The sequence below is a fragment of the Arachis stenosperma genome, chromosome 5, assembly GCF_014773155.1.
Source record: "Arachis stenosperma cultivar V10309 chromosome 5, arast.V10309.gnm1.PFL2, whole genome shotgun sequence".
In the NCBI taxonomy this organism is placed as follows: domain Eukaryota; kingdom Viridiplantae; phylum Streptophyta; class Magnoliopsida; order Fabales; family Fabaceae; genus Arachis; species Arachis stenosperma.
Genome location: NC_080381.1, coordinates 121,072,869 through 121,099,054, shown reverse-complemented (window position 1 = coordinate 121,099,054; position 26,186 = coordinate 121,072,869). Strand labels below are relative to the sequence as shown.

Genomic DNA, 26,186 nt, shown 5'->3' with positions numbered 1-26,186 from the left:
CTAACTTCTAACCATATGTACATATTTTTTTTCTGTTTTCCTTTTTTTTGGTAATATTTCTGTTTTCCTTTTATTTAGGGTCTGACTGAGTTAAGCCCAAATTATTATATGGACTACCTGCTACTATTTTTCATAAGTCCTTTAGCTATTTGAGCCTTTAACTGGATACACATCTTAAGGATTTTTTCTCTTGCACAACACAATAAGGGTACCAAAACTGCATTGCAATATGAAAAAAAAATCTCTCTACACAAAACGAAAAAAAGTTCTAGCAGTTACAGAAGGTTTATTTAGTGGCTGAGTTTGAGTATCCTTCCATTTCACATCATGATCGGAGTTTTGGAAACATACATTTTGAAAATAGTAATAAGCTAATAGCTCATTATGCATGGTGGATATATATGGAGGGTAATTTACGAACGAATGTTAATTAAGAAAGCAAGAAAACTTAGATGATGAATTTGTTAGCGTGTTTTGTTGCAATGGATTCAGTGCCAAACTTGGTGTTAATGGTGATAATTAATAATGGTCATCGATTAAAATAATCATGATGATCATGCAAAGCAAAGCAAAAGTGCAAAACCATTGAGGGTCCACATAAAGGGAGGTGTGTTGTGGGACCACCATAGTCAAATCAACACAATCCTGATTCTTAAGGCTTGACCAATGACCAGCAAGGACCACCTTGCTCATCACATACAACCTTAGAGAGAAACAAAATAGACTAGAAGTTAAATTTCTTTATGAAACAAAATTATAAAGGAAGAAAATAGAGTAGTATTTTATTTCTTTTATTTGTTTGTAGTGGTGCTAAAAAAAGTTGATATTAGTAATAAAAATCAACTCCATCTTTTATGTCTATAAAAAAATTATTATATAATATTGAATAGTAATTTAACTTTTCTTGATAATACAAATTAAGAATGACGGTGATATAATAATAATAATTAAATATCGTGAAAATTTTAATGTAAAAAAATAATATGTATATAATAATAAGTAAAATATTAAATTCGTTATAAAAAAAAGCTTTATACTAAGATTTTAATTTATAAAATAAAGAAATATAATTACACATAACTCACATTTGATTTTACAAGAAAAAAAGCAACAAATAATAAAAGGAAATAACAAAATTAAAGAGATCAAGTTATGATTGCACAAGAAGAGTAATAGTGGCACTAAAAAAGGAATTTTTTTTTAAATAAATAGAAAATATTTTATTTACTAAAATATATAATTTGTAGAATTTTTATAAAAATTTATTGTATCTTTTATCTCGTTTACATTATAAACGAAATAAGGAATCGATACAGAGAAGTATATATTTTGTTTACACTGTAAATAATAAACGAGATACGTGTAGAAATATGACGTTTACAGTGTAAATGAAATACGTTACGACAAAATTTCAATAACTATAAAAGGATATACAATCCTTTGGTTTCTCCATAAACATTTCACTTCTTCTTCTCTTGCATTTTTCTTCCGAAAAATAAGCCAAAATGTCTAGTAGTAATGGATATGTGGTTGTAAGTGTGTATTCAAATTGCCATATGAGAAACAGTGACATTGAGGTGATATTTGAGTGTGATAATCCCATTCTGTTGTGTACTCGACAAATAAATTCTTTATCCGAATTGAAGAGTCTGATATTGAGTAACATTGGTGAATAATAAAACTACAACAGTTTAAAACTGTTTCCTATCCAGTTAAGGTTTTAAACTGTTACGTCATGAAAGAGAATGGTTCTAAATCAATGCCTATCCATCAACGGTTCTAAACCGTTCTTTAAAAATTGTTATCAAAACCGTTGTCTATGACAGTAACTATGACAACAGTTTTTTTGTTGCCGTTGTCTTATATAAAAAACCGTTGTCGTAGTCAGTTGGGAACCTCCAATGGATGGGTGCATAAAGCTAAATTTTGACGGCTCAGTCATCCAACCCGCTAGCTCTGGAACTTGCAGCGGCCTCTTTCGTAATGGAGATGGTAACCTCGTGGCGGGCTTCAATGTCTGCAGAAATTTGGGCTATCTACACCGGGATGAAACTAGCAGTGGAGCTAGGAATTAACAGATTACAGATAGAGACTAATTCATCCTCTGCGTTAAAACTAATTGACGAGTTATCTAGTAGCCACCACCATACGCTTTCTCTTATTAGGGCCATTGAGGATCTCCGCAGCAAAATGAGTCATGTGTCTTTTAAGTGCGTATTTCGCGAAGCTAATTTTTGTGCAGATGCACTGGCAAAGCAAGCTCAGTCAATCTCGACTAGCCTTCTCTGTTTTGCAGCTCTACCCCCTTTTTTGATGCCTATCCTAGCTGATGATAGAGGTAGAAGGAAGAGTGTGAGAGTGTTGTCAGCGTAATTGGATTTTGTTTTGGGCATTGGCCCTCTTGTTAATAAAAAAATGTTGCCTATGAGTATTGGTAACGGCCGTATATACCATAGGTAAAAAACTGTTGCCAAAGCATTGTCTAAGGTTTTAGGAACGGTTTTTTTTTATCTATGAGAACGGTTTTTTATTATTGCGAAATTCCTTATTTGTTGTAGTGGTGGTAGCAGGAGAAAAGAGATCGGAAGGGTGGGGTAAAGGTTACTAGCACCGATGAAAAATAAAGTTTCTCGGTTTCGTCTGTTTTAACTCCATAATGACAAGCATTTGTACCTCATATTTGACATCCATGAAAGAATCATGGCTAAATAAGTGATAGAGTTTTCTGTTGAGGTCGGTGATATTGGTGGTGGTAGATCTGGCCACTCAAATTTTGTGCAGGATAACTCACCTCTCGCACCACCACCAATTTTGTTTTTATTTAATAAACATTGAGTTGATATATTAATTTAAATAAATAAACTTACTTAACTAATTAATAACTAAATTAATAAATATCTACTTAATAAATTAACTTAAATAAAAATAAAATTAAATTAATATTTACCAAATAAATTAATTTCTTTAATACCTAAAATAAAACTCTACTAATTAACCTTTGTTAGCAGTGTATTCATCCACCTAACATATATTTTATACTAGTTATATAAAGGTACCCTAATTATGACTACACAAACATGCTCTAACATAAAACATAAAAAAAAGACTAACCTCGAAATCAGCTGCCCCAATGATGTGCCATGTCGCGTTCAGTCGGTTGATATCCGCATCATGTGCATCTGCGCGCGTCATAATAGCTGAGTAATTCGATAATATGATTAAAAAAGAGTATTAATTGGAGAAAACTTGAAGAAATGGATGAAATTACTTTCCAAAGGGCACTGTAAATGAATTCTATATAGGTCGCACCATCTCTTATCTCGTTTATAGTGTAAAAAAAATAAGAATACACGTATCTCGTTTAGTGTAAACGAGATAAGGCCATTACACATTACGTGTACAAACGTGATACGGCCACATAGTTTCGTGCCTTATCTCTTTTACACTGTAAACGAGATAAAAGAAGCGATGAATTTTTAAAAAAATGCTATAAATTGTATATTTTGATAAGTATAATATTTTTTATTTATTTTTGAAAAATTCCTAAAAAAATAGTTGGTGTCTCACTTTCTTCTTATTTCCTACCTTTTTCATCCATATTTTTCTTCCCAACTTATGAAGCACGGACACTTTGTTTAGTTGTCGTGTCGGCGTGTCGAGCACATTTCGGACACGACACATAAAGACACTCGTTCGACATAAGTGTCTCCTGTGTCCAAACATGTCCTGTCCAAAAAACCAAAAAAACTGCCCGGACACGGCCCAATAGTGATTTGAAAATTTTACTTCAGTTTACTTTTACAAAAGATGCATTGTAAAAGGTAAAAACCCAAACTTTTCACCTCCATCCCAGACCCTTCTCGCTCCACATCCATTCACCATATCTTCACTGCCGGTCTGCCGCCACCTCCAGTCATCGCCACCACCTCCGATTGTCACCATCGTGGGTGTTCGTTATCCCTCTCCACACCCACTCACTCTCAATCTCAACATCTCCTCTTTACTGCTGCCACTTCCGTGGTGCTTGTTTTTTGTGCTCGCTGCCAATTGTTGCCTTTTTGGTCGCCACTTCCGCCGTGCTCGCTGCTGTGTTTGTCACTTCTCCAGTCACTACTTCCGCCGCTTTTGTCGTCGTTGTTCCAGTTCTCGTTGTTGTGTTCATTGCCTCTCCAGTCGCCACTTCCGCCATGCTCGTCGTTGCTGCTCCTGTGCTCCTTCGCTATGCTCTTCTGCGTCCTCCATTTTAAGTAAGGGAGAATATTTGCTATTTTATCGATCAATTTTTAGTTCTGTATTTCTATTTTGTTCTGGACTTTGTACTTCTCTTTAATTCTAATTTATTTTGTCATTTTTGTACTTCTATTTGGTTATAGACTTCTATTTTATTCTGCGCATCTTCTTGGTTTTATTTTATTTTGTGCTTTTGGAATTAAGTTTTGTTAATTTGTTATTTAGCATATATAATAAGAAACTATTTATTTCACTGAACTTTTCTTTCATATCACATATCAGAGACATGTTTATATTTAGAATTTGTTAGTATACTAGTTTTATATAACAATTTATATTTGGTAGTATGCTAGTATTATATAACAATTTTCTTTGATTTTGTTTTGTTTTTATGCTTTTTTTTGTTCTGATTTGCTAAAAAATTAAATTGTGAAAAAATAATTTTAATTTTTAAATTATTATAAAATTGTGAGAGATGAGTTTAGAGAGTGTTTAAAACAATTTTGAAAAAAATATTGATAAACTTTTATGAAAATTTGTAACAAAAAAAAGATAAAATTAAAGGTGGTGAAAATCTTGAATTTCAATATAAATTTTGTAAGATTTTATTCAATGATTTTTATACTAGAGTCATCGTCCTTCTACAATATTGTGCACTCAATATTAATTTAAAGATGGACAAAAAATAACATACCTCTCCATTGTTTAGCATATTCATTGAATTCAAGATAACTCTTTACATTTATAGTTTATAACTTTTATTTATAAGTGAAGATAATTGAATTATTACTAATTTTTGCTTAACCACTAATTATATAGGTATTATAGCCACCAATAGTTGAGAGAATATCCTATACGAGTTTCTTCTCATCAAGATATTGAGATCACTAATGAGAGAGTTAAATGTTTGAAGAGGTATTTTTCCTGGTGAAGAAGAGAGAAGAAAAGTAAACATTGAATTTGCAAGCTTTTTTTATGGTAGAGGTGTTTTTGATGATTATGACTCCTTGAATGATAGAGGCATAGTCAATGCAAAATTTTGGTGGCTAATTTATGGTGATAAAGCAAAACTTCTTCAACCAATTGCTCTTAGACTACTAGGACAACCATCTTCATCTTATTGTTGTGAAAGGAATTAGAGCAATTATTCTTTTATCCATTCACTAAAAAGAAACAAGTTGAAGCCTAAACATGTAGAAAAGTTAGTATTTGTCCACACTAATCTTCGTCTTCTTTTAAGAAAAACTTCACAATACAATAAGGGAGCAACATGTCAAGCAGAAGATGATTGATGGACTGCCCATGGAAGTAGGGGATGGAAGATCTACCAGATTTTGGGAGGATACTTGGTTACAAATGGGAAAGGTTAAAGACTCCTTTTCAAGCTATTCTTGATTTCAAGCCAAAGAGGATCAGTAATTGGGGATTGTAGGTTTTGGGATGGGATAGAGTGGCTTTGGCACTTACAGTGGAGAAGAGAACTGAGACAATGGGAGACAGATACACTGAACCAACTGCTTAATGTCTTGCAATTTGTTAGACTGATAGCAGATGTACAAGACAGAGTAGTGTGAAAATTTGATAAGAAAGACATTTATTCAACTAATTCGTTTGTTCAGGTTTTGCAGGAAGAGACTTTGGATGAGGAGCTTATGCGATTCAAGTTCACCAAGGAGGTATGGAAAGGTCTAGTTCCGCCTCGTGTAGAGCTGTTTGCGTGGTTTGCTTTGGTAGGTCGGGTCAATACAAAGGACATACTAAGTAGATTAGGAATCCTACAACAGAATGATGTGATGTGCATACTGTGCAAGAAAGATATTGAAAATAGACAATATTTATTTATTACATGTGAGTACTCTTGGAAGGTGTGGTGTACTTGGATCTCGGCGTTTGGACAGACATGGATTGTCCCTGGTACGTTGAAGGAGCACTTTGAAAGTTGGAGATCCGTGCCAATGAGAAAAGAGAGGCGCAAAAACTGGCTAGTTGAGTTCTTCTCAGTTATATGGATTATCTGGTTACACAGAAACAATGCCATATTTCAGAGTAAGACAACATGGATTGGTGACTGTGTGGAGCAATCATTCTCATGTGCTAAGGAATGGTGTTGTAAATAACTCATGTTGTTGATGGCTATGTCAGATATGACATAGGAGTTGTTATGTTTTTATCGTTCTTGTAACTGGCTACAATGCTCCACTTTAGTGTTGAGCTCTTATTTTCAAAATAAAAAAAATCCACAATACAATAAAGAAAAAACTACGATGTGGGATATTGCTGAAGATGCTTTTTTTTACCAACTGATGAAAAAAATGATATTCTTGAAGTTGCTCACATTTTTCTTAATGAATCAGAGTTGAAAAGAATGACTTTTTCTAATGATAAAAATATCAACTATATATGATAGAGAAATAGTATGACTTTAAATAATTTTATTTTTTGTGTATATGTGATGTACACAATTCTTACTGATTCTATTAAGATATATAAGTTTAGAATTTTTTCTTTTAAATACCTATATATTTTAAGAAGAAATGTATGTCATATGGTTGTTTTTAAAAATACTTATTAGTTTAATACTAATAAATATATTATATTATTAATATACACGCATCCCCGTATCTAATAACTTTTTAAAATTTACTTATCACCGTATTGCATATCATGTCGTGTCCTGTATCTATATCTGTGCTTTATAATTTCCAACCAAATAGAGACAGATGAATAAACATCCTTCTAACTTATCTCTCCCACTTATTTCTCCTCCATTATTATTTCACTTGAAATAAGCAAGACCTTAATGCCCTGTCACCAACTTCACCGTCATACTTTGTATTCTTGCATTAAAACAATAGTCACTCTTTTATAAACTTGGAAAATAACAAGTGAGAAATACTATTAAAATTTATAATAAGTAGAATAGAGTTTGAATTTTATTCTAATTTTATTTATAGATTAATTTTTTTTTAAATTTAACTCTATCTTACTTATAGATTAAAAATATTTTAATTCTAATTTTATTGTATCTTAAAGTTCTCAAGTCTATTCTACTTGTAGAAAAATTAAATTTTTTTCAAACAAATATAAAGCTCAATTATTTTATATTTTAAACATATTAATAAAATAAAAAATAAAAAATAAAATTTAAATTAAATTTAAAAATAATAAAATCTTAAAAAATTTAACATAAAATTACAAATACCATGATTATCAAATCTTTAATAAAATTAAAATAACATAAATAAAGATAAATGTCTTGTCACTCTTCTTCTAACTCCAAATTTTTGTGACATTTTATTTTAAATAATAAACGTACTAAATTAGTAATTTAAATTATTAGTTTAGTGGTTCGCACCGACCCTACCCACAAACAAACTCACACTGCATCCTACTCTACTCGAATTGGGTCGAGTCAAGTAGACAACCTTATTCAATTGAGTTGGGTATCCACGGGAAGAGTGCATGTAGCCCAGTCTAAATACAATCTACAGATCATGCAATGTTTAAAAGTAGGGCTATCAAATGGGTTAGCCCAATTCGTTAAACACATTTTATTCATGGGTTATAATTTTTCAATCCGAATAGCTTATGGCCAGTCTGATGAGTTAAATTGGCTAGCCTGATTATTTTTTATTTTATTTTTTAAAAACTATTTTGACAAAAAATATTATTTTTATGTCAAAAATCTTAAACAAATAGTATTTTTTTTTGTTGATAGATTGAGTTTTTGAGTCGGATAAGGTGAAATATTGGCTAAAAATACTATTTTTATGAAAAATATAAAAAAATTTAAACGGGTTGTCCGTTTAATCCCTTTAACCTGCTATTATTTTTTGCTAATCAGACTCAGCCAATTTAGCCCAAAATTTTAATGAACTTAATTTTAGAGACAAAGCCTATTTATTTAAATGGATAAATAGACTGTCTCGTTAAATTTAGCTTATTTTGACAGTCCTAGTTAAAAGTATGAAAATATATTGTTAAATTATTAGACTAAAAAATTTAAATAATAACTAAGAATGATAGACCAAAAATAATAAATAACATTTCTTATAATGAATTAATATACCCATTACAAATCATTTTAAGTTCTTTTTATAAGAAATTAAGCTAACTGAGATCAAATTTAAAGGTCAGATTATCAAACACATCTTTAATTGAAAATGCTATTAGGAGAATTATAAGTTTTTGTCTAAGTTTTTTATTATTACCCAACTCTACAATAAAATTTTAAAGAAGTCAAGAATTGAAGAGAGCTATAAAGAAAGCTAAATTTGTATATTTATTTAGAAGTAAATACTAATTTAGTATTTAAAAGATTCAGATGCTGATAAAATGTACCTAACTGACGTTATTAACAATGTGGTCCCTGAACAATTTTTAAATTTGATAAAAGCGACCATTCAATCGCTTAACTCCATTATCATTTACCGTAAACACGGAGTTGGAAAAAAGAAATTGATAAAATTTCTAATTTACTCCTTAATCACAAACTCTAATTCCATTCTCTCTCACCCCCAACTTCCACCGTCACCAACCTCTCCCCCAATTCCAATTTTGTCATCACTCTAATTTTTCACCACACAACTTCATCATCATTATTTTATTTTTTACCAACAATAACAAGAATGATTTTTTTACAGACAAGAAACAAAAGAGACAAAAAAATTTTAGATTTGGCTATATTTTTCGAATCCAAACTCTTTGTAAAACAATTTTTTATGAAATTTTTTAGAGGCTTCACTGGCAAATCGAACCATGTGACAACGAAACTCGGAGAATTCTCTATCACCATCCCGATAATCGGAAGTAGCCGTGGATGCCGCTGAAGGCAAGGTTTTGAGCAACGCCAAGAAAGGGTTGTAACTCCGTGCATCTCTTAGGGGTTTTCTTTGTTTCCGTCGCAACATAGTCTCTGAGGTTGGGATCTGGTATTTATATTTTTCTTCTTTTTGTCTTCGTTGTGGTGGTGTCCTTCTTCTCGTTAGCGGCGCTATTTTCATTTTCCTTCTTCTTTTTTATTATTGTTGCTTTATTGTGTTTTGTTTTGATTGTCGTTGTTTCTATTTTTTTATAGTTACATTATTGCTGCTTCCGTTTTTCTTCTTCCTCACCTACTTGTTTTTGGGATTTTTGTGTGATTATGGATAAAAAATTTGGTTCATTCATAAATTTTGATTATCATTTAGTTGCTAAAGTTTTAATCTTTCTTCTAGAAAATATATGAGTTTGGCTTGTTGATAGTGATGCGGGCATGTCGCAGGAGTTGATGATGATGATCTTCCATTTTTACCTGCGAAAGAGAAGAAAAAAAATAAGTGAAAAAGACGAAAAAGACAGAGAGAGAACCAAAGTAAATTAAAAATGTTATCAAACTTTTTTTCAATTCAGCATTTTTCGTCAATAAAAATGAAGTTAAACGATGAATGGCTATTTTTATCAAATTTAAAAATTGTTCAAAAATCATTTATTAATAATATCTGTTAAATACTATTTTATCAACACTTAAATCTTTCGAATATCGATTTGGTATTTGCCTCATTTATTTATTCCAATGAAGCTAAGCATTGAAAAGGCTTGATACACCATGCATTCCCATAATTAGGACTAGACAATGATTTGGACTGAAAACAAAAATTAAAAGAAAATAGAAGAGCTATGTTATTGGACTACTCTAGCATCATTCATACACACAAGGCCAAATCTTTGTCCAATTTTGAGCGCCAGACAATATATAAATTGATAATCTTTATAAATATCAAACCATGCTTTGATGCTTAGTTGCTAAGTTAGTTTTTTAAATTGAATTAAACTCACTTAATCTTTTATAAAAACACCATTGAATTAAAACTATTATATATCATGTAGATTTTACATCATATAAAAATTTAAAAAAAAATGTGTATCAAATTGGTTTGTGAAATAAAAATTAAAAAATAATATGTTTTCGATGAAAATTAAGAGTGTCACATATATACATAATACATTTATATATGTACAATAATATTATTTACTCATCTAATTTATTTCGTTTTTTAGCCCCAATAAATAAATATATAAATTCTAAATAACAAAGGAAAACCAACACAAAAAAGTACAAGAATTTAACACCATCATTTAGCACAAACTAAGAATATTTATGCCGAATCGGACCAAATCCTAAAATATCACATAATCTATTTTGACTTGTACTAAAAATGATACAAAATAAATTGAATTGATTTAATGTAAAATTAGTATATACAAAATTATAAAATTTATATATTAAAATAATAAAATTTTAATTTTAAAAATTAAATTTAAAAAATTATATTATAATTATATCAAAATAAATTATTTTAAAATAAAAATAATACCGTATAATATAAAAAATATTAATTAATATATAATATTATTAATTTTATTTTAATATATATTTATTATAAAAAATTCAAACTAAATAATTCAAAGCACAACTTAAATCCAATTCAAAATAATATCGAATAAAAATAACAAATCCAAACACAACAAAATAAACTTCGAATTCAGGTCGAGGTCTTGAACACCTCTGGCACAAATTATATCCCAGCACTTACATGTAAATTAATTAACACCAAAATAAAGTAAACCCCATTCCCATTACAAAATCCAAGTAAGACAAACATCACAAAAACCTAAATTGATATCTATTTAAAAAGTCCTATTTAAAATGAGATTAAATTTAATGTACAATAACATAGTGACATATATATAGTGTCATTGCTTGACGGCACATGACACTGGGCATTGCCTATCTGATCTGGATTCAAGTATGGAGAGAGAGCAAACAGCCAAAAACCTTCCATTATTCATTCATTAAAGAAAAAATACCTAATGCATTATGGAAACCTTCTTTTTTAGATGCATGCATATTTCCTAGTTTCCATTATAGAATCTAGCTTATGGTCAAAGGGTATATAAGCCTATAAGGATCATGCCTAGTACTTAGCTGGAAATATCTATACTACACTAAGAATTTTTGCGTGCGTCAGTTATTTGTTAGTTAATGTTATTACTAATATAAAGTTCAAAAAAACAAAAATAGAGTAATAAGATAAATAATTCTTTATAAGCTTTTTAATAGACTTAATTGTAGCTAGCTAGGTTTTAAGAGATGTGTTGTGTGCTTCATTCAACTTTCCATTCTTAATATATATATATATATAAGGTGTATATAGTAAGTTACAATTCACAAGCATGATTTACAAGCTAAGGTGCCTTCAAGCAAATTAAGTCATATTTGTGGACGATGGAAAGGATATAAAACTCATAAAAGGATAAAGTGTTTGTTTAAGTACTATTAAGTTTGATAGAAAAATAGATTATTTTTTAGCGTATTTAATAAATTTTTAATAGTAAAAATAAAAATATTAAAAAATAAAAATTATTTTTTAAGAAATTATAATTTATATATTTTTTTAAAAAATTAAAAATATATTTTTGACATAATAAATAAATAAAAAATATTTTTATATTTTGTTATACGTATTTAAATATTATTGATAAATAAAAAAATTTATATAAAATAACTAAATACAAAATTATTTTTACTTTTTTTATAAGATTTTTTTTAAAAAAATAACTCAAAAAAATTTTGGTAGCGTAACAAACCCAACAAAAAAATAATGGAATGAAAAATAATCAAGGGAAAAAATAAATTAAAAAACCAATAATAAATTAAATAAGAAACAAACAAGCTATGAGATGGCACACTAAAATGCTTGCTTCCCACGCTCCGATCATAGAAATGAAATATAGTGGATAGAGGTCCCCACTATTTTATGAAGAGATCTTTCTCAACATGCATTATCTCTTTTTCAATTCCTTCTTCTTATTTTTATTTATTTTTTCAATATATAGTTCGATAAAGTAAATAAGCATTTCAGTAGGGAAACAATTAAGAATTTTTTACATCTTTTTCATCTGTAGAACGAAGATCCAACATTGGATTTCATGGAAAATAAAGGAGCACTTAGCTTCCACTTAATTATACTGCTCAAAATTACTAGGTCCAAAAAGTGCTAAAACTCACACCAAAGTAAGACCCCCGGGGGATAGGGTTTTTTAGAGAAACTTTTAAATTTAAAGAATTTTGTCGTGAAATTTGTACCATTAATAACAAAATAATGTGTTTCAATTTTTTTTTTTAGCTAAAACTTTAAAATTTTTAAAAATTTATCGAAAAATTTTAACTATTACAAATGAAAAGCTTTAGGGTGTGTTTAGTTTACGTTTTCATTTTCTATTTTTATTTTTAGTATTTTCTATTTTTAAGATTTTGTAAAGGAAAGAGTGAAAACAACAAAAATCTTATTTTCTATTTTTACCTCTTGTTTTCGCTTTTTCTTTCACAAAATCTAAAAAAAAAATAGAAAACACTGAAAATAAAAAATAAAAAATAAAAAATAAAAAATAAAAATACAAACTATTCCGAGAGTTATCTAAAACATTGATTTGGGCCCGAATGTGAGGTTCAGGTCCCTATGTATGGCAGCGTCCGACTTGTTATGCCGAGGTGCCGTCTGCCCGAGTTACTCATGAGGAGGTAGAGGGTGGTACCTGCAAGAGACTCCGATATTTAAGTTAGTAAGGGTTTTGAGCAAGTTTTTAGTATATTAGAATGTGAGTTATACCTGAGGAGTGCCAATGTATTTATAGTAGAATTTGATGACTTCTTTGGTTGCGGTAGTTCCATCTTATCTTATCTTATATATTGGGAATTCGCTAGAGTTTATCTTTTAGGTGAAGACTGGGATCTAGTCACTGCTTTCTAGAAGTAGTGACCTTGTCGCGTTGGATAAGTGGAGTTGTGCTCCTTAGTTGATATCCGATCTCTTCAAATAGGTCGAGTAAGGGGTGAGAAATCACCTTCTAAAGTTTGTCCTTTTATTCTTTTGGGCATGGCCTTATGTTTCGGCTAGGGTATGTACAGTGCCCCTAGTTGAGTCCCAATCTTTTTGTAAGGTTGAGCTTGAACATTTCGTGACTTCTGTCTAGACGTCGGGTACTCCTTGAGGTCGGGGTTTTGTTTATTGGTTTGAAAATTTGAACGTTGCCCCACTTTAGATGGGGGATGAATTGGCGCGACAATTTTCTTGATCTTCGTGTACGTTTTTAAAGAGAAGTTATTGGGCTATTTATTCTTTATTTCCTTATAAAAGCTTTGTGGATCTTCTCTTTCTTCGTTCTCCATTTCCGAGATTCTCTTTATTTTCCTTTCTTTGTGAAAAGAACTTCTTTCTTTCTATGTTTGTTTTTGTTTGCTTTAGTTTCCAAAATTTCCTCTATCTTTGTGACGGGGAGAACCTCAACTCCCTTTGATTTTTCTTCAGTTTGTCTTTTTGAGATGGCTCGACTTGTGGATCTTTGACATTTTAATTTTGTAATAGTTGGTATTCGCTTTGAACTCTTTATTATCGATTATCTTTTGCAACTTTTATAAATAGTTCTTGATTCAAACCCTTTTACTTTTTGAGATTAAGCTAGGTTTTTCGTGGTCGTTGAATTTCATTTCGTAGGTATGACCTCGAGTAGTTGATCTTCAGTAAATTACTTTTACTGCTTGTTTTTAGTCCAATCTCATTAAGATCGCTTTATACGAGCTATTTATGTAACTTCTTATATTAATTTGGATCTCGTCGTTTTATCTTGCCGACTCTTTTTAAGTCAGACAATGATTTTTGCGGTTTGTCGAGCTTAAATTAATGTGTCTTCAGACAGAAAACTTTTTTAAAGGAGCAGAGTTGGAGAAAATGAGATAGGTCTTTTATTAGAAAGTATAAAACTTCTTTACAAAAATCTGGGTGCTTGGGCACCCCTAGCCCTTGTGCCTGTGCCTCATTAAAAATCCTAAAATTGGAAAAAAAGAGTACACTTTCGCACAAGGTTTGCTTTCTAATTGTAGTACCTTCTTAGGTTACATGCATGCCAAAACCTCGGGACCTCCCGCTCTTAGAGGTCGGACACTTTGTAGTAACCTTTGCCTTGGACCCCTGTTATCTTGGAAGGTCTTTTCCAATTAGCGGCCAACTTTCTTTCTCCTGACTTTCGCACCCCGATGTCGTTCCGGGTTAGGATGAGGTCGTTGGTGCTGAAGTTCCTTTTGACCACCTTTTGATTGTATCTTAGAACCATCCTTTGCTTTAGAGCTTCCTCCCTAATCCGAGGTCTTTCTCAGACTTTTGGGGGGAGGTCGAGCTCTTCTTTTTGTGCCTGGATGTTAGCTCTTCTATTGGAATCATGGCTTTCATTCCGTAAGCAAGTCGGAAGGGTGATTCTCCTGTCGTGGAGTGTGGGGCAGTCCAATATGCCCACAGGACTTGAGGGAGTTCGTCAGCCCAGGCCCTCTTTGCGTCATGTAGTCGGTGCTTCAACCCGACGAGTATGACTTTGTTGGTTGCTTCAGCCTGTCCATTGGGCTGGGAGTGTTCTACTGAAGTGAACTGGTGTTTGATTTTTAAGTCGGCCACCAAATTTCGGAAGGTAGAGTCAGTGAATTGGGTACCGTTGTCCATGGTAATGGAGTGGGGGACTCCAAACCTTGTGACAATATTCTTGTATAGGAATTTCTGACTTTTTTAGGCAGCGATGGTTGCTAAGGGCTCTGCCTCGATCTACTTAATGAAGCAGTCAATCCCTACTATGAAGTATTTGACTTGTCCTAGAGCTTGTGTCAATCTCCCGAGTAGATCGAGGCCCATTTCGCGAACAGCCATGGTGAGATCACACTGATTAGTTATTCGGGCGGAACGACGTAAAAGTTGGCGTGTTTCTGACATGATGGGAACCTTTTGGCTGCTTCCCTCCGAGGGTTACTTGAAACGTTGATTTGGGCCCGAGTTTGAGGTTCAGGTCCCTATGCGTCCGACTTGTTATGCCGAGGTGCTGCCTGCCCGAGTTCCTCCTGAGGAGGTGGGGGGTGGTACCTGCAAGAGACTCCGAAGCTTAAGTTAGCAAGGATTTTGAGCAAGTTTTTAATAGATTAGAACATGAGTTATACTTGGGGGTGCTAGTGAATTTATAGCAGAGTTTGATGACTTCCTTAGTTACGGTAATTCAATTTTATCTTATTTTATATCTTAGGAGTTCTTTGGAATCTATCTTTTAGATGGAGATAGGAATCTAGTCACTGCTTTCTAGAAGGTTGGATAAGTAGAACTAGGCTCCTTAGTTGATATCCGACCTTTTTAAAAAAGTTGGGTAGGAGGTGAGAGACCATTTTTCAAGGTTAATTCTTTTATTCTTATTGGGTCTGATCTTATGTTTAAGTCAGAGTATGAACACAAACTAAATACACCCTTAATTCCCTAATAAAAAAAAATCAATTTCCTTATTTCTCTATCTCATTTTCAAATATATTTATGTAGTAAAACTAACTACATATTTTATGAATATAAAATATGTGAATACTAAAATTTAGTTATTAAATTAATTATTATATATTTTTATATAAATTTATATATTATTTAATTTATTTTTTATATATATTTTATATATATAATTAATTTAGTAATTTATTTTTTTAATGTACATATAATATAATTATTTATGAAGAAAGATAATCTAACTATCTGTTCGAAACATACATATCATTTTAAAAATACAACTAATTTGATTATCTTAACCAAACAAAAAGAATAAAAATTAAAGAAATTTAAATACAACTTCTAAATCCCCTTTCAGTTAAAATACACTAAAATTTAAAAATAGTTCATCCAAACAACATATCTAAAATTTTAATATATATTTTATATTTTATTATATATTGAATATAAATGACTGATTGTGTAGCCGTTGATTTTTTATATAAAAGTTAAATAGTTGTTAATCTAATACGAGTAAATGTAAAGCATGGTGTATGTGCCACAACTACTCTATATTACTATGTTTTTTTTATTATTTTAAAAAAAGGTAAAATATATTTTTTTTTCTTAAAATTTGATAAAAATTTTAAAAATATTTTTAAATTTTATTTTATTTTAATTTTGCTCCAAAAATTTTTGATTCGCATAAAATATATCTTTGATGGCTAATTTTTCAAAAAGTTTAAGACCAATTTAATAATAATTTCATTAAAACAACCTTCAACACAAGCAAATCAAGCATAATTTTCATGCATTATTTTTATTATATTGGTCTTAAATTTTTTGAAAATTTAGCCGTCGATGATATATTTGATGCAAATAAAAAATTTTTGGGACAAAATTGAAATAAAATAAAACTTATGAGTATTTTTAAAATTTTTATCAAACTTCAAAGACAAAAAACATACTTTACTATTTAATAAATAAAAGCAAGTCTCAACAGTATATAACATTCTTTTTCTTCTCTTTTATCTATATTTTTTATTTTTATCTATTTTGTACATTATTATTAGTATGTGAATTCTACTATTAGCAATAAAATTAATTTAGAGTAAACTACTATTTCTACTCACGAAAGTTGAAAACGTTGACACATCTACCCATAAAAAAAAATTACCATTTGTACCCATAAAACATGAGTTTCATATAATAAAATTATCCAAATACTAAAAAATCACATAAAAACCCCAAATTACCCTTATCATGAGTCAAACTTTGAGTTCAAAGGCACCACCACCTCATTTCCTTCATCACTACCATCACCACCACCACCACTATGCCTCCATTATCATCTTCTTCACATAAACCAACAACAACAACAACAACAACAATAGAAAAAGCAAATTGTCTCAGACCACTGTACCACCACCGGCGACCACCAAGCTGTCGCCCCCTCACTCGATTTCCTCTGTTCTTCCTCTCTCTCGTCCTTTCTCACCCCTGTTCCCTTCTCTGCTCCTCTGCGTAACCACTGCCACAGTACTCAACAGTCGTTGGCGCCGTCAAGTCCCACCCAACCTCCACTCGCTGTCGCTGCGTCCTTTTTCCTTTTCTTTCCTCCTCCACCCTTTCCCTCTCTCTTTCTTCTTCTTCCCCTCGCCTCACCTCCGTGAGCCTAGGACCATCGTCGCCTTCTGTTTTCGCCGCCTTTCGCAACCCTAGAGCCGTCGCCGCTGCTTGATCGCTATCGCTGCCCCAACCCGTTCCAGCTAGCCCTCCATCTCTCGCTGACACAGAGCTCCAACTCCTGTCTAGTCCGCAGTTCCACCCACTCTTCTCCAGTCTGCAAACCCAGAGACTACTGAACTTACATCACGCAACTTTCGAAAAAGTAGAAAAGAGAGAGAGAAGCAAAACACAGAAGGGAAGAGAGAGAAAGAGAGAGAGAAAGGAGTTGGCAGAGTTGACAGACTCTGGTAGCGGCGACGAGCTCAAAAAATGGAAGGAGAGAGAGAGAGGATGGGGTTAGTGGTAGTAGTAGTAGAGGAAAAAGATGATGCAGAAGATGATAATGGTAATTTGAGATTTTTATGTGATTTTTTAGTGTTTGGATAATTTTGTTATATAAAACTCATGTTTTATGGGTGTAAATGATAATTTCTTTTTTTATGGATAGAAATATCAACGTTTTTAACTTTCGTGAGTACAAATGGTAGTTTACTCAATTAATTTAGTTTTAAAAATTGTGATTATCTACACACAATTTTTTTTTATCTTTTAATCAATATGCTATTTTTAAGACAAGACAAGACAATACATTATTTAAAATACTTTTCGCTTTTTTCCTAAATTAAACTATTTCCTCTCAAATAAAAGTTGAATTCGATTCCACGTTTAGTTAAACCGCAATTGACACAATTTTAAAATTCCGTTGTCTTTTTGTAGCAGGTTTAGGTTGAAAAAAAAAAAACTTTGTCTTTAGTGAACAAATCTGTCAAATGGCACATGGAGCTATATTTTAATTTTTAGGTATAAATTAATTAAAATATTTAAGTAAGAATTATATTCAGGTCCTCATCAAATATTCCTATCTGTTTTTTTTTTTCTCTTATTCTAGACAGACATAAAATAAAATGAGATCTCATCAACGCCGCAACCATGATATGGTTTTCCATTCCTTGAGATCAAGCTGGATTTATTAGATAACTAACTTCCAAATTGGAGGGACATACAAGTTTATACTATAGGAATTAAATTATAAATTCACAAAGAAAAAAAAATGAAATGAAATCAAGAAGATAGATACAGAAGAATTAATTCATCATAAACTCTACATGTGAACATTGAGACTTGAGAGAACTTTGGGCTAGTGCCATATATTTAAAATATATATATATATATATATATATATATATATATATATATAGTTTATACTCATTTTATTAATTCATTTTTCCATCGTTGATATGAATATAGCCATATATAATATAGGCTCATATAATATGAATTTTATATTCTTATATTTTATCTAATAATAGAAAAGAATAAATTGGTACCTTCAAATAATCCAACAAGGTAAGAATGTCCATTAAAAGTGAAAAAGAAAATATTGAAACGATATATTAAAAGAATTACAAGAATAATGACCTTTTTTAAGGATTTAGTTATCATGTTAAGATTGCTGCTAATAAAAATTTTTAAATTTTTATTTTAATAAATACATAACAGATGCATTAAAAATTTATTTTTGTATTTTTTTAAACTTTTTTTTATAATTAATAATTTTAACTTGTAATTTTAATATACATGTCAACTTTTTTTTTAATTTGTAGAAAAAAGAATTGCAATGAAAAAGTTGACACGACAAAATGCAAATTGAATTGAGCATGATTAACAATCAACAACTCATGCCTTTACCAAACATTACAACATCAACAGCAACAATAACAACAAAATAAATTAACAACCAAACGAATAAATAATGAAAATTTACTTAAAATTATTTTTATGTGAAATTAATATTAAAAATTATTAATTTTATAAAAAAATTATATATGAATTTTTATTTAATTAAATAATAAAAAGAAGAAAAACGAAAAGCCGCGTCAAGTAGTAGCAGACTAGCGGCGTCGCAGTCATGACTCAAGAGTCAACTCAAGTATATTATAGCAAAATAATTTCTGAATCAAATAAATAAAAGATGGTTTTTTTAAGATTAATTTTATTTGAGATAGAAATAATATTTTTTTTTAAATAAAAAATGAGATTCGAAACCAAAATTTTTAAGTAAAGAGAAAAGACTAAGCCATTTAAGATAGAAATAATAGTTTACTAGTTTATTTAAAAAAAAAAACTATATTAATATGATAATTCTTTAATCATAAAACTTTGAAACTATTATTTCATTTATCTTAACCTAAAAATGCTTAAAAGTTAAAAACTTTAAAAGTAGTTTACCTATCTAATTCAAGCTCGTCCTTCTATTCCTTTGGAAACGTGATGACAGCCTAATCCAGCTGTTGAGGACCCCAACCCTTTTGTGGGACCCATATCTCCCTTATCATATATAGTTCTCACTCTCTTTTAAATAAATAAATAAATAAATGTAGTAAGATATCAATCAATATGTCATAGCCTATGTTATTAATTTAGTAAATTATTTTTCCTACCTTCTATTCATAGAAACTTAATTGAATAAATTAGCTTATGCCATTTACTCACTTGTATTATTGAAAAATATTTTATTCTTCTAATAATTTTTTTAAAATGTTATTTTTAGTGCTAAATAAAACATTCATCTGATACAAAAAAAAAAGAAAAGAAAAAGTCAGCATTCATCAATGTAATATTGTAATTTAAAAGCTAATTAGAATATCTTTCATGCTAGTTTTAAGTTTAATTTTATTTTAAATTTTATTAGATTTTATATTATATATAATGATTTAAAACTAAAAATAAAATTTATCATTTTAATATTTAGTCAAAAATTAATTAAAATTTTATATTATTTTTAAATATTTTATTAAGATAGTGATACAAGTAATAAAATTTTATTAATTTTCTATTAAGATAATATTATCTCTTTAATATAAAATTATTTTCATTTTATCTATTAATTTAACTATAAATTTTAATTTTAAATTAATTCACTTTTTAAAAATATAAAAAAATAATACTCTAAAAATATTTCATTATTTTTTTTTTAAATTTGATTATAAAGTCGAAGCTCTAGTTAGTATAAATGTGTATAGGGTAAAGTACTAAATTGGTCCCCTAGGTTTGGGCGTAATTCTGTTTTGGTCCTTAAGGTTTAAAGTGTTCTATTTGAATCCAAAAAAGTTTCATTTAGCATCAATTTAGTCCCACAGTGAGGTCAAAATTAAATAATTAACAAAATATGCTACATAACAACAGTACAAGAATAAAATCGATAATTTGGAGAACAAGTACAAGTTCCAGAGGTATAAAATCAACCATTGATACATCAATACATTTATTTATTATTTTTTTATAATATAAATAAAATATTTTCTATAAACTAAAGAAAATGATAAATAAATTTATTGATGCATCAATGGTTGATTTTGTGCCTCTGGAGCTTGTACTTGTTCTCCAGATTATCGATTTTGTTTTTGAATTGTTGTTATGTAGGACATTTTGTTAATTATTTAATTTTGACCTCACTGTGGGACTAAATTGATGCTAAATAAAACTTTTTTAGATTCAAATAGAACACTTTAAACCTTAAGGAGCAAAACAAAATTACGCCCAAACCTAAGGGACCAATTTAGTACTTTAGCCAATGTGTATATTTGATTTTCCTATTATTTACAAATCTCTAGAGTCTAAAATATATATTGTTGAATTTTATTTTCTCTTGCTAGTATATACTCGTGGTTATTCAAACCGCATCTATCTTCTTCTTTTTTTTTTTGACTAAATTAAACCACATCTTGTACTTTAATTTCACCACTCACTATAGCTAATTTGGATATATAAACAAAAGGGCAAAAAACGCAAATGAGCCAAGGGGAGCTCAATTTTACGCAAATTCGCCAAATGAAACTTTGCTACCACAATCCACCAGATCAAATATTTATATAATTCGAATCAATAAGATTCGAATTAGCCTCACACATAATTCGAATTGATAAAATTCGAATTAGTATTCGACAATGTAAGCACGTAGTTCGAATTAAGTTGTCCCGAATTAGGCATGCAAACTCACACGTAATTCGAAGTGATTCGGCTCGAATTATGCATGAAAAAACACAAGTAATTTGAATCAATATGATTCGAACTACCAAAGCATAAATCGAACTATGTTAATTCGAATTAGTAGGATTAGGTGAAGAACTTCATATTTCGAGACATATAGACTCGAATTATTCACAATGGGTAATTCGAATGTAATTGATTTGAATTATATATATATATGGTGCGAATGAAGTTGATTCGAATTAGTTTGGAGCCGTTTTCTATATATATGTTGTGAAATCATGTTGCTGTGAACAAAGAGGTGAGATGGCTAGTGAGGATAGTTTTCTAGTGCTAGTACACCACAGAGGATCGATTAAGAGAAAAACTCGGTCTGGGGTGAAGTTCACAGATAAGGATCCTCTATGTATTATCATGAGCCCCGCGACCAGTTACGATGGTCTCGTGAGCTCTGTGCTTGGCAAACTTGGTCTGGAAGGAGTGAAGAGAGTTAAGAAGTTTTTCTATCGCATTCCAATCACGGTGCTCCACGATACGGTGAAGTATGATTGTTTCACGATCGGGAGTGATGAGGACTTGCAGGTCATGTTTCTTTCTCGTAGGCAGTTTCCGGAGGTGAGGACACCGGAGCTGTTGGCTAAGTTCGTGGACGTGGTATCTAGCTCTGGTGGGTCGAACCGAAATGCCAACACTATAGCCACGGCGGCCGGTTCGAGCTCCAGACCTGCGGTTGCTTCTTCCTCCGTTCCAGTGTATGAGGCAGCGATCCAGCCTGCCGCCTCCCCATCGTTTGCTGTTGATCTCGCCGGCAATGTTGGAGACGAGGTTGGATATGATGAACATCATCCGACTCAATTACAGTGTCCTCCACTGGCTGGTGTTGGCGAGGGATTATGTCATGATTCAGATGATGATGATGTCGAGCCGGATATTATCGCTGATGAAAGCGGCGATGATGTTGGAGCGAGTGATCCGATAAGGCCTACTGGTGGTTCTAGTTCTGGCACAAATCAGTACCCACCTCATTTCTCATCTTTGGATCTGGATGCCATGAGGCAGGACGAACATCTTGGGCAGCTAGCTGGATTTGGCGCTAGAGATAAAGACGGGTCTGCCGGTATGACAGAGTTCCAGGTTGGTCAACAATTCCAGGATAAAGATGAGGCGCTGTTGAGTGTCAAGACGTACAGCATCCGCCGAGGGGTACAATACAAGGTGGTTGAGTCTGACTACCGTCGGTACGTGGGAAAGTGTTCTGAATTTGGGAATGGGTGCACATGGTTGATTAGGCTGAGCCTCCGACAGCGCAAAGGTATCTGGGAAGTCAAGCGGTACAACAGGCCGCATACCTGTCTCGCCACCTCTATCTCCAGCGACCATAGGAGCTTGGACTACCACGTGATAGCGACATTCATCATGCCAATGGTTAGGGCGGACGCATCCGTCAACATCAAGGTGCTTCTAAATGCAACGACAGCACACTTTGGCTTCAGGCCTACATACCGGAGGGTGTGGATGGCGAAGCAGAAGGCGGTAGCAATCATCTACGGGGACTGGGATGAGTCGTACAACGAGCTCCCTCGGTGGGTCTTAGGAGTTCAGTTGACTATGGCTGGCACTGTAGCAGTCCTCAAGACCTGCCCTGTTCGAGTTGGTGGACAGGTGGATGAGTCTCAGGCTTATTTTCATAGGATGTTCTGGACTTTTCCCCCTTGTATCGAAGCATTTCGTCATTGCAAGTCGTTGGTGAGTATTGACGGCACCCATCTATATGGCAAGTATGGGGGAACGTTGCTTGTGGCGATTGCACAGGACGAGAATTCCAACATACTCCCTGTGGCATCTGCACTAGTTGAGGGTGAGAATGCTGAGTCATGGTCCTTCTTTCTCTCCCACCTCCGTCAGCACGTGACACCTCAGCCAGGTCTGTTAGTTATTTCAGATAGGCATAACGGCATCAAGGCAGCACTTGAGACACCTGATGGGGGATGGCTACCTCCGTCTGCATACCGGGCATTTTGCATTCGACACGTTGCAGCGAATTTCGCCCTGACCTTCAAGGGCAAAGATGCCCGGAGGCTTCTTGTGAACGCCGCATATGCGAAGACCGAGGTGGAGTTTGACTACTGGTTCGACATTCTGCGCTCTGAGAATCCGGCAATGTGTGACTGGGCAAACCGAGTTGTGGACACAGTACTGTGATGAGGGTCGGAGGTTCGGGCACATGACGACCAATATTTCGGAGTGTGTCAATTCAATCCTGAAGGGGGTAAGAAACCTCCCTGTTTGCTCGCTGGTGAAGGCCACATACGGAAGGTTGGCTGAGCTATTTGTCCGTAAGGGTAGGGAGGCCGAGGCTCAGATGGGTACTGGATAACAATTCAGTCAATACCTAGTAAAGTGTATCGAGGCCAACCTGAAGACAGCCAGGTGCTTCACGGTGACTGTTTACGACAGGGATAACTCGGAGTACACCGTGGCTGAGACAACTCCGACAGGTTCATTCTTACTTGGTACTTACAGGGTCTCACTTGGGTCTAAGACTTGTGATTGTGGATACTTCCAAGCACTTCATTTCCCGTGTCCTCACGCACTGGCTTGCTGTGCTTATTCATGTCTTACATGGCAACCTTATGTCCAGGAGGTCTATCGGCTTAGTTCCGTTTTCGGTGTCTATCAGATGGGGTTTACACCTCCCATTCCGGAGGGTTTCTGGCCACCTTATGCTGGGCCTACCATTATACCGGATCCGAATATGAGACGTGCGAGGGAAGGTCGTCCTAGGTCCACACGAATTCGCACCAACATGGACGATGCAGATCCGAACCGCCCAAAGAGATGTGGCCTCTGCAGGCAGCCAGGACACACCCGTCGTAGTTGTCCACAAGCCGCAGGCTCAAGCGGGAATGCTGGAAATTAATAGGAGATTTGGTTTGTCTGTTTTTATTTCTTACTTTAACATCATATGTATTTTGCTTCAGTTAGAAACCATTGTACTCATTGGATCTAAGTTGAATTCAATAAGTCATGAATCTTGTTATTCGTACCACATATGTATGTTTAATGTCTTTCTAAATAAGGAATCTAATAACTAAAATAAACAACACTATCTGATGGGATGACCGATAATACATAACATAACATCAAAGTACATATCATAACATCAGAGTAAATAACATCAAAATACATAACATAACATAACATCAAAGTACATAACATATATCAAAGTAAATAACAACAAAGTATATAACATAACACTGATAACCAACAAAGAAGGTACATAATATAAATATAACAACATGACATACACCACTATCCATAAATCATCTAAATAGGTGCGATCCCGTGCCACAACGGCGTGGCACCCGTGTCCTGTAACCCCGACGTATAAGTGGCTCCTCATTCTCAATCGAGTCGTCGCTGTCATCCGGAACTGGGTGTCTCGGGGTCATGGGCGGAACATGTATGGGCCTGGATAATGACGGGCCGGCAACTGAATGGGACCCAAGAGTCTTGGTCGATGCTGGCGTCCCACCCATGGCAAAAGCATGCGCAGGAGGCACCGTGGCAGGCTCGTTCAGATCTACATCTAGCGGTGCCTGTGTCCCTGTCGTGTGACCCCGTCCTGCTGCAGCCTCATCCTCCTGCATGATGGTCCGGATATCATCAAGGAAATGCGATCCACCAAACTCTGCCACAATGCCATCACTAGCAAGGAAGTCGGGAAACATCGAGCCAGGACTCACCCATGGAGTACTCTCCTGAAGGGTCTGATCATCACCGGGAACACCTACGAAATAATCTCCAAAGGCTCCACCCCCAAGCCTAGAACCAGTGTGACTCGTGGAATCTCCCATACCAGATCCATGCCACTCTCCATCATGCCCGCCCTGATGGGCCCTATCAACCCCTGCAACATCACCTCCTCCTGCCTCCACGACAACGTACTCTCCCTCCACCTCCAACTGCGTGGTCGACGTCATCCATAGCACAATCCACCCAATTCCACTCACGCTGGCTACGACGTGTACCGACTCGTGCTCTCCTATCAATACGACGTCTGTCAGGAACATCGTCGACCCTGTCCATATCTGGAAGTCGTCCTGCACCCCTCTGCGTCGCCTCATCCGGAATAGGAATACCTCTCGGATCCCCCAATAACATCTCTGGCGATAAGAACCTCTTTCCGTGCTGATACCACCATGTCAAGAAATCATGCGACGGACCGCGGTCGGGCACGACATCGAACTGTAGAATGTGCTCCGCACGCTCCTGCCAGTGAAGATGCCACTCAGGTAAATGTGCCGGGAACCAACGGTCACCTCCTGGTGCACGAAATTGTGATCACTACAACTTCGCACAACTAACCAGCAAGTGCACTGGGTCGTCCAAGTAATACCTTACGTGAGTAAGGGTCGATCCCACGGAGATTGTTGCTATGAAGCAAGCTATGGTCATCTTGTAAATCTTAGTCAGGCAGACTCAAATGTATGATGGTGATGAACGAAAATAACATAAAAGGTAAAGATAGAGATACTTATGTAATTCATTGGTAGGAACTTCAGATAAGCGCATGAAGATGCCTTCCCTTCCGTCTCTCTGCTTTCCTACTGTCTTCATCCAATCCTTCTTACTCCTTTCCATGGCAAGCTCGTGTAGGGTTTCACCATTGTCAGTGGCTACCTCCCATCCTCTCAGTGAAAGCGATTGGCATATGCCCTGTCACGGCATAGCGGAATTCAGCTGTCGGTTCTCGGTCAGGCCGGAATAATATCCATTGATACTTTTGCGTCTGTCACTAACGCCCCGCCTGCTAGGAGTTTGAAGCACGTCACAGTCATTCAATCATTGAATCCTACTCAGAATACCACAGACAAGGTTAGACCTTCCGGATTCTCTTGAATGCCGCCATCAGGT

At 33.6% G+C, this 26,186-nt stretch overlaps 2 protein-coding genes across 2 annotated transcripts; both read left to right on the top strand.

Annotated features, from left to right (window-relative positions):
* The first annotated feature begins 21,575 nt into the window (after nt 1-21,575).
* On the top strand, nt 21,576-23,471 carry LOC130981270 (uncharacterized). The gene has a single exon (XM_057904872.1). It carries the CDS (start codon nt 21,576-21,578, stop codon nt 23,469-23,471), a length of 1,896 nt encoding a protein of 631 aa, XP_057760855.1.
* A 22-nt stretch (nt 23,472-23,493) lies between these two features.
* On the top strand, nt 23,494-24,189 carry LOC130981269 (uncharacterized). The gene is made up of 2 exons (XM_057904871.1): nt 23,494-23,585; nt 23,727-24,189. Exons 1-2 carry the CDS (start codon nt 23,494-23,496, stop codon nt 24,187-24,189), a joined length of 555 nt encoding a protein of 184 aa, XP_057760854.1.
* The last annotated feature ends 1,997 nt before the right edge of the window (nt 24,190-26,186 follow it).

Coding starts and splice junctions, on each gene's coding strand:
- LOC130981270 (XM_057904872.1), top strand. CDS start 21,576: ATGGCTAGTGAGGATAGTTTTCTAGTGCTAGTACACCACAGAGGATCG.
- LOC130981269 (XM_057904871.1), top strand. CDS start 23,494: ATGACGACCAATATTTCGGAGTGTGTCAATTCAATCCTGAAGGGGGTA. Junction 23,586..23,726: donor GTGAAGGCCACATACGGAAG/GTTGGCTGAGCT, acceptor TGTTTACGACAG/GGATAACTCGGAGTACACCG.